This window comes from Salvelinus sp. IW2-2015, linkage group LG4q.2, assembly GCF_002910315.2.
Source record: "Salvelinus sp. IW2-2015 linkage group LG4q.2, ASM291031v2, whole genome shotgun sequence".
Taxonomy (NCBI): Eukaryota; Metazoa; Chordata; class Actinopteri; order Salmoniformes; family Salmonidae; genus Salvelinus; species Salvelinus sp. IW2-2015.
In genome coordinates, this window is record NC_036843.1 from 1,954,979 (window position 1) to 1,969,803 (window position 14,825).

At 40.5% G+C, this 14,825-nt stretch overlaps 2 protein-coding genes across 3 annotated transcripts in view; both read left to right on the forward strand.

The window, feature by feature from the left end:
• The first annotated feature begins 420 nt into the window (after positions 1–420).
• Positions 421–10,949, forward strand: LOC111963123 (keratinocyte-associated protein 3-like). Of its 2 annotated transcripts, none has more exons than XM_023986355.2 (7): positions 421–581; positions 3,367–3,551; positions 3,649–3,708; positions 4,396–4,593; positions 4,779–4,913; positions 6,820–6,924; positions 7,390–10,949. In XM_023986355.2, exons 1-6 carry the CDS (start codon positions 569–571, stop codon positions 6,901–6,903), a joined length of 675 nt encoding a protein of 224 aa, XP_023842123.1. In that variant the 5' UTR covers positions 421–568; the 3' UTR covers positions 6,904–6,924; positions 7,390–10,949. The 2 variants fall into 2 exon arrangements, with proteins under 2 accessions (XP_023842123.1, XP_023842122.2); XM_023986354.2 differs by having other exon boundaries at positions 7,416–10,949.
• Positions 10,950–12,505: 1,556 nt separating this feature from the next.
• LOC111962944 (frizzled-3-like) overlaps positions 12,506–14,825 on the forward strand; it is a 32,995-nt gene continuing 30,675 nt past the window's right edge. Inside the window, exon 1 of the mRNA XM_070443318.1 lies at positions 12,506–12,632. The gene's annotated coding sequence lies outside the window, so the exon portion shown is untranslated. The remainder of the gene's footprint in view (positions 12,633–14,825) is intronic.

The following is a 14,825-nucleotide window of genomic DNA, read 5'->3' on the forward strand; positions in this document are numbered from 1 at the left end:
CGTTTTACACACTTCACATGTATATACCGTATTCTAGTCAAGGCTCATCTTAGATACACACCTTTTCTATACTGTCCATAATGTCTATACACACAATTATATAGGCTACAGATATTTATATTCTGGACTCTGACATTGCTCGTTTTAATATTAATATAATTATTAATATTTTTTCTGATTTGTGTGTATTGTTAGGTATTACTGCACTGTTGGAGCTAGGAACACAAGCATTTCCGATAACATCTGCAAAATATGTGTAACCGACCAATACTATTTTATTTGATACACACATACAGACATCTAGCTGACTCTTTTACCCCCAACCACTTCACACACACACTTTTTTGAGATTGAGATAAAACGTAACCCATTCACCCACCCTAATCTAATTTGCATACAAAAACTAACCTTTGTCCTCCCGTGAATGCCCAGCTTCCGCTTGACAGGTAAAGCCCCTGACGTCTCCAACTCCGGAGGAACTTTTTCATGAAAATACAAAATAAAGACGTAGGCCTGTCTGTTATCCTCCAAGAAATAGCCTATATCTTGACAAATATACTGCAACAGTATGTGTGGTTTCGGTAAGTGAACTTTAGATAACTTTTTTTGTACCGGAGAAAGCTACCTTTGATGTGCACAGGTAAATTCTTGTTTTCACTTTGGCAAGGCAACCATTCTGTCACCCGATTAGAAAGCCCGTTGTCTTGAGTCTCAGCTCCATTACATTGCGCATACAGTGCCTTCAGAAAGTATTCACACCCTTTGACTTTTTTCACATTTTGTTGTGTGACAAAATGGGATTAAATGTATTTATTTTTTTGAAATGTAATGATCAACGATCTACACAAAATAGTCAGCAATGTAAAGTGGAAGTAAAATTCTAACATCTGTAAAAATAYATATATATATGAAAAATACAACACTATATCTTGATCAGATAAGTATTCAACCCTGTGAGTCAATACATGTTAGAATCACCTCTGGCAGTGATTACAGCTGTGAGTCTTTCTGAGTAAGTCTCTAAGAGCATTTCACACCTGGATTGTGCAACATTTGGCCATTATTATTTTCTAAATTCTTCAAGCTCTGTCAAATTGGTTTTTGATCATTACTAGACAATAATTTTCAGGTCTTGGCTTAGATTTATAGATTCGGCCTAGTGTTGTAGGTTATTGTCCTGCTGAAAGGTGAATTCCTCTCCCTGTGTCTGGTGGAAAGCAGACTGAACAAAGTTTTCATCTGATTTTGCCTGTGCTGAGCTGCATTCAGTTTATTTTTTTATCCTGAAAAACGTCCCAGTCTCTAACGATTACAAACATACCCCTTTTTTTGTTGTTTACATTATAATTTTAAATTTATTTTAACCTTTATTTAACTAAGTCAGTTATGAACAAATTCTTATTTACAATGACGGCCTACACCGGCCAAACACAGACGACTCTGGGCCAATTGTGCGCCGCCCTATGGGACTCCCAATCACGGCCGGTTGTGATATACAGCCTGGAATCGAACCAGGGTGTCTGTAGTGACACCTCAAGCACTGAGATGCAGTGCCTTAGACCGATGCGCAACTCGGGAGCCCCCTAACATGATGCAGCCACCACTATGCTTGAAAATATGGAGAGTGGTACTCAGTAATGTTTTGTATTGAATTTTCCCCAAACATAATAACACCTTGTATTCAAGAAAAAAAGTGAATTGCTTTGCCACAGGATGCATGTTTTGGAAAATGTTTGTTCTGTACAAGCTTCCTTCTTTTCACTCTGTCATTTAGGTTAGTATTGTGGAGTAACTATAATGTTGTTGATCCATCCTCAATTTTCTCCTTTCACAGCCATTAAACTCTGTAACTGTTTGAAAGTCACCATTGGCCTCATGGTGAAATCCCTGAGCAGTTTCCTTCCTCTCCTGCAACTGAGTTAGGAAGGACGCCTGTGTCTTTGTAGTAACTTGGTGTATTGATACACCCTCCAAAGTATAATAACTTCACCATGCTCAAAGGGATATTTAATGTCTGTTTTTTTTGTGTTTTTTTTTACACATCTACCAATAGGTTCCCTTCTTTGTGAGGCATTGGAAAACCTGGCTGGTCTTTGTGGTTGAATCTGTGTTTGAAATTCACTGCTTGACTGAAGGACCTTACAATTATCTGTGTGTGTGKGGGGGGGGGGGGGGGAGAGAGAGGTAGTCATTCAAAAATCATGTTAAACTATTTTTGCACACAGAGTGAGTCCCTGCGACGTATTATTTGACTTGTTAGGCAGATTTTTACTCCTGTACTTATTTAGGCTTCACATAACAAAGTGGTTGAATACTTATTGACCAAAGACATATCAGCTGTTCATCTAGATTTTTTAAATGTATTTTTTAACATAATTCCACTTTGACATTATGGAGTATTGTGTGTAGGCCAGTGACACAAAATCTCAATTTAAATTCAGGCTGTAACACAACAAAATGTGGAAAGGAAATGAGTGTGAATATGTTCAGAAGRCACTGTAGAGTCATTAGACAAAGGCGTCTTCTGTACGGCAGGATTTTTGTTAAGAGCCCCGAGCTCTGTCTGAACATTAACGTCCATTACGCTTTTGGAAGCATGAGGACCTTGTCTTTCATATCAGCGAGAAATAATTGATACACACCTTTTATAGGGTTAGTTTTCCCACACGGCCGTATCTCCATGTTACAGCGTGTGCTTGCGGAAGACAGATGTACGACAGTACTAATTAGCTATCTAGTATGCTTCAAAAACCTGTGGGTAATAGAAGAAGGCCGCCAGAAACGTGTTGTCACTGAAAAATTCTGTCGGCTGCAACTGTGATAAAGCCAGTTAAAATAGTGTACAGTAAGTGTTAATTTTGCATTTGTGAAATTATTTTGATCTGATATGAATGTAAAGGGCTTTATGTTTCTAGAAACATATCGCAATTGAGAATCGATTTGTGTTTAGATGGAGTATTTGGCTGTTTTGGCTGCCAGAACCAGTCTACCTCTGAAAATAACATACATAGTCCTTCGACCATGAGGAATAACGTTACGGTAGGCTCCTTAAGAGTACATCTTGGGATACCATTCTGTCTAGCCTGCCCTGCACAGGTGTTCGTTTGCGTATTTCGAAAGTAAACTGATAATCTACTACTAATGCTTTGAACACTTGCTCTAACGTTTCAGATGCACAGAGTCTAGAGTGACACATTCAGTAGGCTATACTGTCTTCAGTATTGTGAACGTTTCTCAACAAATAAGTCGAAGTTGGAGAGGCTTGCTGACTTTTGTATGTTAACTCTGTCATTCTCCATGGTGTTTACTGTGTACGCTATTAAACTATGTGTGTTGTGTACAATCACCAACGTGTCTGTGTGTCAGATAAGGAGAAGGGTCCGGGGTGGCTGATGAAGAAGGGGTTTACTCTGATCCTAGTGGGCCACATCAACTTCATCCTGGGAGCCATCGTCCACGGCAGCATCTTGCGTCACATCTCCAAACCCAACGACCAGATCACCACCGAGTTCACAGCAGCCAACATCATCTCTGTCACTTCTGGACTGCTGGTCAGTCAGAGAACTATATTATGGGTTACTGTAGTAATAACTAATAACAGGTGATGTTATAGATTTAAAAAATGTACGTTTGTCTTTCCATTTTCAGAGCATTGCAACAGGAATCATTGCCATATTGGTGTCAAGAAATCTGCCCGTTTGGAAACTGGTAAGACCATCACCATCCATAACAATAACATATCATTTGTAAGCCATTAAGTCTGCAACCAYCACCCCACTGATCTCTCTTGACTACTACTTCTAGTCTTTTTAAGAAATATTTGTGTGTTGAAAATGCCTAACCACATACACTTCAAACAGACAGACATACCCCACCAGATACACCCCCAGGGGTTTCTTCACTGTACCCAAACCAAAAACAGATTTAATGTGTCGCTCAGTTATGTATAGAGACATGTTACCGTGGAATGCTCTGCACCAAGAGGTTACTCAGGCAAAAAGCAAGTTTAGCTTAAAAAAACACACACACAAAAAAATGTGTATTACAGGGCCTCTCCTCTTCTAAAGATCTAATTTAACTGTATGTATGAATATGTATATTTGAATAGTGTGTAAATAGTATTTTTGTTGTCTCTTGGTGTCTTTGCAATATAACTCTATTATATATATTTGTTTTATGTAATAAAAATATGATTTAATGTCCTTGTCTATAACTGTTCTGTACATGTATTTGTACTTTTTATGTGGACCTCAGGAAGAGTAGCTGCTGCATGTGCAGTAGCTAATGGGGATGCTAATAAACTAAACTTGACTTCACCCCTCTTTCCCTCCTTTCTTCTCTGCCTATGCCCCCTCCTCTTGCTCTCTCTCCTCTCCTTCTCTCCCCCAACTCCAGCACATAGGTCTTCTGATTAGTTCCTTCCTGAATGCCCTACTCTCTGCGGCCTGCGGCGTCGGGCTCCTATTGGCTATTAGCCTCACAATTACCAATGAGGGGCGGGGCCTCATGATGGGCTGCAACTTCACTGACCAGCCAATCAATGCCCGCTCGCCAGTCAATGCAGACTGCCCCTTCGACACCACACGGATATATGTACGTCTCTACCACTCTCTCTCTACCACTCTCTCTCTACCACTCTCTCTCTACCACTCTCTCTCTACCACTCTCTCTCTACCACTCTCTCTCTACCACTCTCTGCCCCTTTGACACCACACCAATATACTTATGTATTAAGTATCTCTCTCTCTCTCTCTACCTCTACTTATCTCTCTCTTCAGGACACTACCCTGTCTCTGTGGTTCCCATGTGTTCTGCTGGCAGGACTGGAAACAGGACTGTCCATCTGGTGCTTCGTAGTGGGACTGGTACTGAGGGGTCTAGGACCCTGCGCACACGCATACCTCAAAGAACAGGTAAAACACACACATACAGTGCATTTGGAAAGTATTCAGACCCCTTGACTTTTTCCACATTTTCTTACGTTACAGCGTTGTTCTAAAATGTATTAAATTGTTGTTTTTCCCCCCTCATCAATCTACACACAATACCCCATAATGACAAAGAAAAAACAGTTGTTTCGTTTTGCATATTTATAAAAAAATAAATGAAATATCACATTTCCATAAGTACCCAATGACTAATGAAAACTTGCTATGTCCTCATTGAGATTTTACAGACGTTTTCAATACGCCTTATTTATACACGTTTGTAATATTTATGAAATGCATATTGTTATATTTGGTAGCACTTATTTGTTTTCCCTTTGCCTCCAACCCCCTTCGATGTATAGAACGGATGTGGGTGGGGCCATGTCTACATAAGGGTGCAACTTTCAAAAAATCCCAAAAGCTCTGACGAAGGCCGTGTGGCCGATACGTAAGCTTATTAAATATCGGTGATACTATCAAGAGCAGTGTGCGGTTTCCTTTTTCCTTCATCTTGTTCAATTGTTGCCATGCACCTGCAAATAAGATTGCTCAGATGTGCGAGTGCCTTTTGAATTTTGCATAAGTATTCAGACCATTTACTCAGTACTTTCTTGAAGCACCTTTGGCAGCGATTACAGCCTCAAGTCTTCTTGGGTATGACGCTACAAGCTTGGCACACCTGTATTTGGGGAGTTTTCTCCCATTCTTCTCTGCAGATCCTCTCAGAGACTTGTCCTGAAGCCACTCCTGCGTTGTCTTGGCTGTGTACTTAGGGTCGTTGTCCTGTTAGACTGGGGCGAAGGTTCACCTTCCGAGATCCTGGAGCAGGTTTTCATCAAGAATCTCTCTGTACTTTGCTCCGTTCATCTTTCCCTCGTTCYTGACTAGTCTCCCAGTCCCTGCCGCTGAAAAATATCCCCATAGCATGATGCTGCCACCACCATGTTTCACCGTAGGGATGGTGCCAGGTTTCTACCAGACCTAACGCTTGGCATTCAGGCCAAAGAGTTCAATCTTGGTTTCATCAGACCAGATAATCTTGTTTCTCATGGTCTGAGCACCCTTTAGGTGCCTTTTGGGAAAAATCCAATCGGGCTGTCATGTGCCTGTTACTGAGGAGTGGCTTCCATCTGGCCACTCTACCATAAAGGCCTGATTGGTGGAGTGCTGCAGAAATGGTTGTCCTTCTGGAAGATTCTCCCATCTCCACCGAGGAACTGGAGCTCTGTCAGAGTGACCATCGGGTTCTTGGTCACCTCCCTGACCAAGGCCCTCCTCCCCCGATTGTTCAGTTTGGCCGGGCGGTGAAAAGAGTCTTGGTGGTTCCAAACTTCTTCCATTTAAGAATGATGGAGGCCACTGTGTTCTTGGGAACCTTCAATGCTGCAGAAATGTTTTTGTACCCTTCCCCAGATCTGTGCCTCGACACAATCCTGTCTCAGAGCTCTCTGGACAATTCCTTCGACCTCATGGCTTGGTTTTTGCTCTGACATGCACTGTCAACTGTGGGACGTTATATAGACAGGTGTGCCTTTCCAAATCATGTCCAATCAATTGAATTTAGCACAGGTGAACTCCAAAAAAAGTTGTAGAAACATCTCAAGGATAATTAATGGAAACCGGATGCACCTGAACTCAATTTCGAGTCTCATAGCAGAGGGTCTGAATACTTATGTAAATAAGGTATTTCTATTTTTTATTTGTAATACATTTTTGCATCGTCATTATGGGGTATTGTGTGTAGGTTGAGGGGCAAAAAATATTTAATCCATTTTAGAACAAGGCTGTAACGTAACAACATGTGGAAAAGGGGAAGGGGTCTAAAYACATTCCGAATACACACACACTATCCACGAAACCTCATCTCACCTGTCTCTTTTCTCTGTGCCAGCTGGAGGAAGAGGCTCTGACCAATAGGGCAGCAGCAGATCCAGAGTACTCACCCCAAGGCCAAAGCCTAAGCCTGATTGGATAGAGGACTGTCACAGTCAGGGAGGTGAGGGATCAGTCCACCTGTGTTTGACCCTTCCCTGAGCCTTCCCCTAGCCCTTTCTCCGTTTCTATTTTATGTTTTTTTATTTTTATAATCTTTATACAAGTTTTTTTTTCTCACATTTTACAAACATAATACATTAATTAATATAAATACTAATATTTTCACATCCATACATGGGTTCATAATTAGGCTTCTTAACATGATTTACATATTTCTCCTTTTCCATTCCTCTAGGTGGTGCCATGGTGCCTAGTGCTACTTGTTTTAGTAAATCCTCAAAAACATGAGTTCATGGGTTATGACTGCGCAATTACTGTTTTACCATGTCATTTTAAAGTAAATACCTGGTCATTTCTGTACCGTAATCTGAAACACTACACATCTAATACTTTCGTAGATCTGATTTTTTTTAAACTAATACCTCCTCTCTCATGCTCTCTTCCCAACATTGTTTAATGACGAAAGTGATGACTGAACCTCTTCCTCTTCAGAGAACCTCCCTGATGCCTATACCTCCACTCATACCAAAGACTCTCCTCTCCCTCTCAGTGAGCGGCTAGACTGTAAGATGACCATGTCTCTGTATTTGTTCACGTCTGCTGAGAATGTCAATCCTCCCCTTGATCCGCCAACTACATTTCACAAATGCAAAATGACAAACGCCTTTAGTGTAGAGATTATTCATGGGATGAATATCCTCGTTTTAGTATTCCGCTATGATCATGGAAATGATTGTATTTAATCCCATTTGGCATTTATCATGCTTCATGCTCTGTTATTCCCATGCTTGATTTTAACGGCTGGGCGTTATGCCTAAAAATCTTATCTGCATTTTTTTCTGACTTATGGGCAATTCACGATATGCTTTGTTGTACAATTAAAGGTCAAATACACTGCATTTCAAACAGTCAGCAAGAATCTAATGAATTCAGGGCTTGTGAAGTTATACCTAGGCTAAATATAAGCCTTCCACAACCACAAGACCCACTGATATAGTTTAACCTGCTTTTTGCAGTAATCGCTGATCTGGCTTTGTAGTCTGTCTATGAATATGCCCTTTTTGTTACAAAGTTAACCCGAACCATGCATAAAGCACATTCACTTATACTGACTAACTTCTTGTAGCAGGCATTATAGAAAATTAACACTTGGCTCATAAACAATCTCTCAAGCACAAGCCCACGTGCTACTGAGTAACCAGATAATATTTATATTTCAAGTTTAGCCAACTTGGATCTATTTGCTAACAAAGTAGAACAGTTTGTTCTACCTTGTTATGAACACACCCTTCTGTCCATCTACCAACTGTTTGAACGGCATGCTAGCCTGTCAGATATTGAAATCAAGTGGTCTACCTAATTTCTCAAAATGAGTATGAATATTATTGCACATTTATAAAACACAGACTAGACAGCTAGTATAACAGTCTTTGGCTAAAATGCTGCTAGAGGTACGTGGTACTGCAATGCAGCGCATGACAAACTGAGCATTAATTTTCCAAAATTGATACTCCTGTTTTAGTAGTCTGCTCTCGTGCAATTTGAGGAGTTGAGACATAAACGGGTATCTTTAGAGGTTAACTTATCCTCTATTACAGTAAAAAATAATATCTCGTCTTTCGGTGTCCATATGACTGATTCTGTTGGACCAAACCTCAAATGCAAATAGTGACTAGCAAGTTGAAACCACTTGTCACAGTGTGAATGAAGTGATCTCTCGTCTTTGTTGTTGTGAGTGGCAGGGAGAGGGGCTTGGTGTGTGTGTGTGTGTAAGGTGAAGGTGCAGTCACAGCAGATGGAGCGAAGAAAACGAGACCAAAAAGGCATGAGAACAAGCGGACATAAACGCTCATAAAAACTAAAAATAAACATGATACTTTTTGCGATACAGGCATTTGGAATATCGCGCAAAAACACTATTTCAAATTAATTCAATATAATCGCCCAGCCCTACTTGATATATGTAGGAATATAGCAATAGCCTGCCCGAGAAGGGTTCTGTGGTTCAATATCAACTGTCTTGAATTGCATCCTCTCCTATCCTCCAGTTTTTTTCCTGATGGTGCATATGAAGGAAAGGAAACGGGGAGAGGAAACCACTTTAGAGTACTGAGACGCGCCCTGAGAGTTTGTTTCAGGCGTAGCTGGGGGGGTGCTCACATTCCCCAACACCAGGCAGAAGCGATCAGCTCAGCGCTGATGCGGTTAATCTGGGGCTGGGTTAAATCGAGCAGGGTGTAATCTTTGCATGCAAGGCTAATCCCCCAAACCGAGGGGAAAATCAATATTGACATAAGGAGGTGACTGACACTATAAAGCGGGTTACCTGTGCGTGCCCGGCTGAAGGTTGTCCCTCCAGGGCTGCTGTAGCTGAAGGGTGTCCCTCCAGGGCTGCTGTATGTTGTTGATACTACAGTAGTAGTACTACAATGTGGCTTTGGAGTGATAAGTTAATGTAAGGCTACTCATCAAGATGAGCTGGATTTCAGAGTTTAAACCCTGGTGGATTGTCTGGATTGTGCTCTATCAGAATGTGGTTCATTTATGTTTTGTGTATAAGAGTTGGGGCAATATCCTATTTATTCAGTAAATGAAGTTAATTTCAATTAAGTTTTAATACTTTTTTTTTTTTTAAACATGAGTGGAATTTCATTTCACCTCCTGAAATAAACTGAATTGATCTACAGTAAGCGTACATATTCCTTTATTTATATGACGCCGACAAAAACAATAAACAATCCAAAACAACCGTGAAGCTAAAGGGCTATGTGCCACAAACAAAGTTAACTTCCCACAAAGACAGGTGGGAAAAAGGGCTACCTAAGTATGGTTCTCAATCAGAAACAACGATAGACAGCTATCCCTGATTGAGAACCCTACCCGGCCAAAACATAGAAATACAAATAATAGAACTAAAGAACATAGAATACCCACCCCAATTCACACCCTGACCAAACCAAATAGAGACATAAAAAGGCTCTCTAAGGTCAGGGCGTGACAGCCTAATGCATTTAAACTCAGTTTTTCACAATTCCTGACATTTAATCCTAGTAAAAATTCCCAGTCTTAGGCCAGTTAGGATCACCACTTTATTTTATGAATGTGAAATGTCAGAATATTTTTCATATTTCTTCCATCACATTCCCAGTGGGTCAGAAGTTTACATACACTCAATTAGTATTTGGTAGCATTGCCTTTAAATTGTTTAACTTGGGTCAATCGTTTTGGGTAGCCTTCCACAAGCTTCCCACAATAAGTTGGGTGAATTTTGGCCCATTCCTCCTGACAGACCTGGTGTAACTGAGTCAGGTTTGTAGGCCTCTTTGCTCGCACRGGCTTTTTCAGTTCTGCCCACAAATGTTCTATAGGATTGAGGTCAGGGCTTTGTGATGGCCACTCCAATACCTTGACTTTGTTGTCCTTAAGCCATTTAAGGGTCCATTTGGAAGACCCAGAGTTTAAACCCTGGTGGATTGTCTGGACTTTTGTACCAAGCTTTAACTTCCTGACTGATGTCTTGAGATGTTGCTTCAATATATCCACATCATTTTCCTACCTCATGATGCCATCTATTTTGTGAAGTGCACCAGTCCCTCCTGCAGCAAAGCACCCCCACAACATGATACTGCCACCCCCGGGCTTCACGGTTAGGATGGTGTTCTTCGGCTTGCAAGCCTCCACATTTTTCCTCCAAACATAACGATGGTCATTATGGCCAAACAGTTCTATTTGTTTCATCAGACCAGAGGACATTTCTCCAAAAATTACGACCTTTGTCCCTATGTGCAGTTGCAAACCGTAGTCTGGCTTTTTAATGACGGTTTTGGAGCAGTGGCTTCTTCCTTGCTGAGCGGCCTTTCAGGTTATGTCGATATAGGACTCGTTTTACTGTGGATATAGATACTTTTGTACCTGTTTCCTCCAACATCTTCACAAGGTCCTTTGCTGTTGTTCTGGGATTGATTTGCACTTTTCGCACCAAAGTACGTTCATTTCCAGGAGACAGAACGCGTCTCCTTCCTGAGCGGTATGATGGCTGCGTGGTCCCATGGTGTTTATACTTGCGTACTATTGTTTGTACTGATGAACGTGGTACCTTCAGGCGTTTGGAAATTGCTCCCAAGGATGAACCAGACTTGTGGAGGTATACCATTTCTTTTCTGAGGTCTTGGCTGATTTCTTTTGATTTTTCCATGTCAAGCAAAGAGGCACTGTGTTTGAAGGTAGGCCTTGAAATACATCCACAGGTACACCTCCAATTGACTCAAATAATGTCAATTAGCCTATCAGAAGCTTCTAAAGCCATGACATCATTTTCTGGAATTTTCCAAGCTGTTTAAAGGCACAGTCAATTTAGTGTATGTTAACTTCTGATCCACTGGAATTGTGATACAGTGAGTTATAAGTGAAATAATCTGTCTGTAAACAATTGTTGGAAAAATTACTTGTGTCATGCACAAAGTAGATGTCCTAACCGACTTGCCAAAACTATAGTTTAACAAGAAATTTGAGGAGTTGTTGAAAAAGGAGTTTTAATGACTCCAACCTAAGTGTATGTAAACTTCCGACTTCAACTGTATGATGGTTTTTGGTTTCCTGAGGTATTTGTACCAGAAGTTGCATCAGCTTTGTTTTTGTTGATTTTATGTCACACTGATCAATGTGTTCAAAGTTTTTTATATATATATATATTAAATCTGCTTCAAATGAATGTTTACTATTTGACTAATCATTGCTATCCTCAGAATTCCTTGACTGGAAAGAAATGCACAGCACAATCTCACACACACATCACTAGTGATGGGGGGGATTGTTACTGTTACATATCGGGATATTATTTTTGATGATATATGGTATTGTTTTGACTATTTTGCCATTTTTATTTCAGCACTAGTTGGCTATACCCACATCAAAACTTCATAGCTCATTCATAGCTCATTCATAGCTTTTTCTCCATCTTTTTAAAAAGGGAGCCAATTTGTTTTCAGCACTTTTATTTCCATGTCTGATCAACAATTAATTACGGCTCTTTCTTCTCCCAAACATATGGTGAGCTATATGTTTGGAACATCGAAAAATCATAGTATTGAATCTCAATACATATAGAATCATGAGAATCGCAATACATATCATATCGGTATCAAAGTATCTTAATAATATATTGTGAGGTCCCTGGCAATTCCCAGCCCTACACATCACGAGTTTCCATCATAGGCTGTACTGCCTATTGTTGAGTAGGCTTACAACTGCAATAAATAAATACAAATCATATTGTGGGCTTTAGGCCTACTCACATATTTTACCTTGGGTGTGCTCTCCACATTACTGTTTGTTTACCTTACACTGAGTGTTGGCATTGGTGTGATGGCTGTAGGGGATGGGAATTTTCATCTCTATTCTGCAGCCTATTATGCAACCATGAATAAATGCACAGTATATATAACATTGGACATGATGTTAATTATATTTGGATTTCTCTATGATATATATAATCAATTGAACTGATTGATGATCATTTTGCATAATGCAGTCAGTTGGCTCTTATTGCGCTGCGCGCTCTCACTCAAAGCGCGCGTCCGGGAATAGATAATTGAATGGATTTACAAGCACAGCAGCAGCGACAGAGAGAGCGAGGTGCTTATGTGTGTATTGTAACTGGAATAAACAGCGGCGAAGAGCACTGCAGATCAAGCATAATTCAAATTGAAGGTGAAGTTTAGCTTTTTCTATGTGTGTGCAAACGGGCTTGAAAAATTACATGTTTCTACGAAGCGTTTGTTCGTGTTATATCTTGGAAGATTTTGTCACACTGACAATTTTTTTTTTTTTGAGGTACAGTAGCGACAGGTTTTAATAACTGCTACAACGTCACCATATCACGTTTGCGAGTTAGGTATCGTATACAATGTAAGAATTACGAAACAATTATTTCATTCCTGTCAAAAAAGAAATGGTAGCGTTAGCTCAGCTAGCTAACGGTAGGTGTTCGACTCGAGACACGTTGGTGAGCGAGGCTGTAGGTCAGGAGATTGTCAGAATTGTCTTGGGGCTAACGTTAGCAGGGATGTTTTTGGCTAGATAGAAAAACAATGTTCCACTGTATGGTTGCATTGTATTTTGTTGGTATTAACCAGCGTATCTAACGTTACATTATTATACACTCACTGAGGTTGCTGTATAGATTTACAGTTTAAATTGCATTTCTTTGCGACACCAGTGACATAGTAATCAACCCGTGATACTAACATTACGAGAGCATGTTAGTTGCCCGGCCAACCTCACACAACCGTGCGGCTAGGGGGTGGGTAGGCATCTATGGTCAGTTTGCAGGGGTTAAATTCTATTGAAAAGAGTGGAAATTCAAGACGAGGAAACATGCTTTGCTAGGCATAATAGATTGACTCGACTGGAAGGGCGTGTGCGCAGCTGTTTAGTGGCAAATGAACGCCCCACAAACAAGGTTATACTGCAAAAATTAATATAAATTGCTCTGTAAAGAAACCACTAGCGACATTGGACGACTGACACCTACAGGCCTGTAGACCTATTGGACAGTATCATGTTGAAAATGTAATTAAGTGACAGTAATCCAATCCTGACAAATGTATTTCCTAATAAATCACTGAGTGTACAAAACATTAAGAACACCTTCCTATTATTGAGTTGCAGTTCTTGACACACACCGGTGTGCCTTGCACCTACTACCATACCCCTGTCAAAGGCACTTAATTATTTATTTTTTTCACCTTTATTTAACCAGGTAGGCCAGATGAGAACAGGTTCTCATTTACAACTGCGACCTGGCCAAGATGAAGCAAAGCAGTGCGACCAAAAACAACAGTGTTACACATGGGATAAACAATCATACAGTCAATAGCACAATAGGAAATCTGTATACAGTGTGTGCAAATGAAGTAAGGAGGTAAGGCAATAAAAAGGCCAATAGTGGTGAAGCAATTACAATTTAGCAATTTACACTGGAGTGATATATGTGCAGACGAGGATGTGCAGGTAGAAATACTGGTGTGCAAAAGAGCAGAAAAACAAAACAAATATGGAGATGAGGTAGGTAGTTGGTTGGATTGGCTATTTACAGATGGGCTGTGTACAGCTGCAGCGATCTGTAAGCTGCTCTGACAGCTGACACTTAAAGTTAGTGAGGGAGATATGAGTCTCCAACTTCAGTGATATTTTTTTTTGCAATTCGTTCCAGTCATTGGCAGCAGAGAACTGGAAGGAAAGGTGCCAAAGGAGATGTTGGCTTTGGGGATGACCAGTGAGATATACCTGCTGGAGCCTGTGCTACGGGTGGGTGTTGCTATGGTGACCAGTGAGCTGAGATAAGGCGGAGCATTACCTAGCAAGGACTTATAGATGACCTACAGCCAGTGGGTTTTGCGACGAATATGTAGCGAGGACCAGCCAACGAGAGCATACAGGTCGCAGTGGTGGGTAGTATATGGGGCTTTGGTGACAAATCTTTTCTTGCCCATTCACCCTATGAATTGGCACACCTACACATGTCTCACGGCTTAAAAATATATATTTTTTACCTGTCTCCTCCCCTTCATCTACACTGATTTTAAGTGGATTTAACATGTGACATCAATAAGGGATCATAGCTTTCACCTGGATTCACCTGGTCTGTCTGTCATGGAAAGAGCAGGTGTTCCTAATGTATTGTACACTCAGTTGCTGTAAGCCTATGTTTAGCTGTTTTCGCCCTTATCAATAACCTAGAAGTAGCTTAGATGTTTCAATTGAAAATGTAATACATAATGTAATATAAGTGACTGTAATAATAATGTAATAACTACAGCATTAAGTCTATTGAATCAGATATGTTGAAGATCTATGGGGACTTGTGTAAATGAGAGATGGGGATGTTGTTTTTCAACTCCC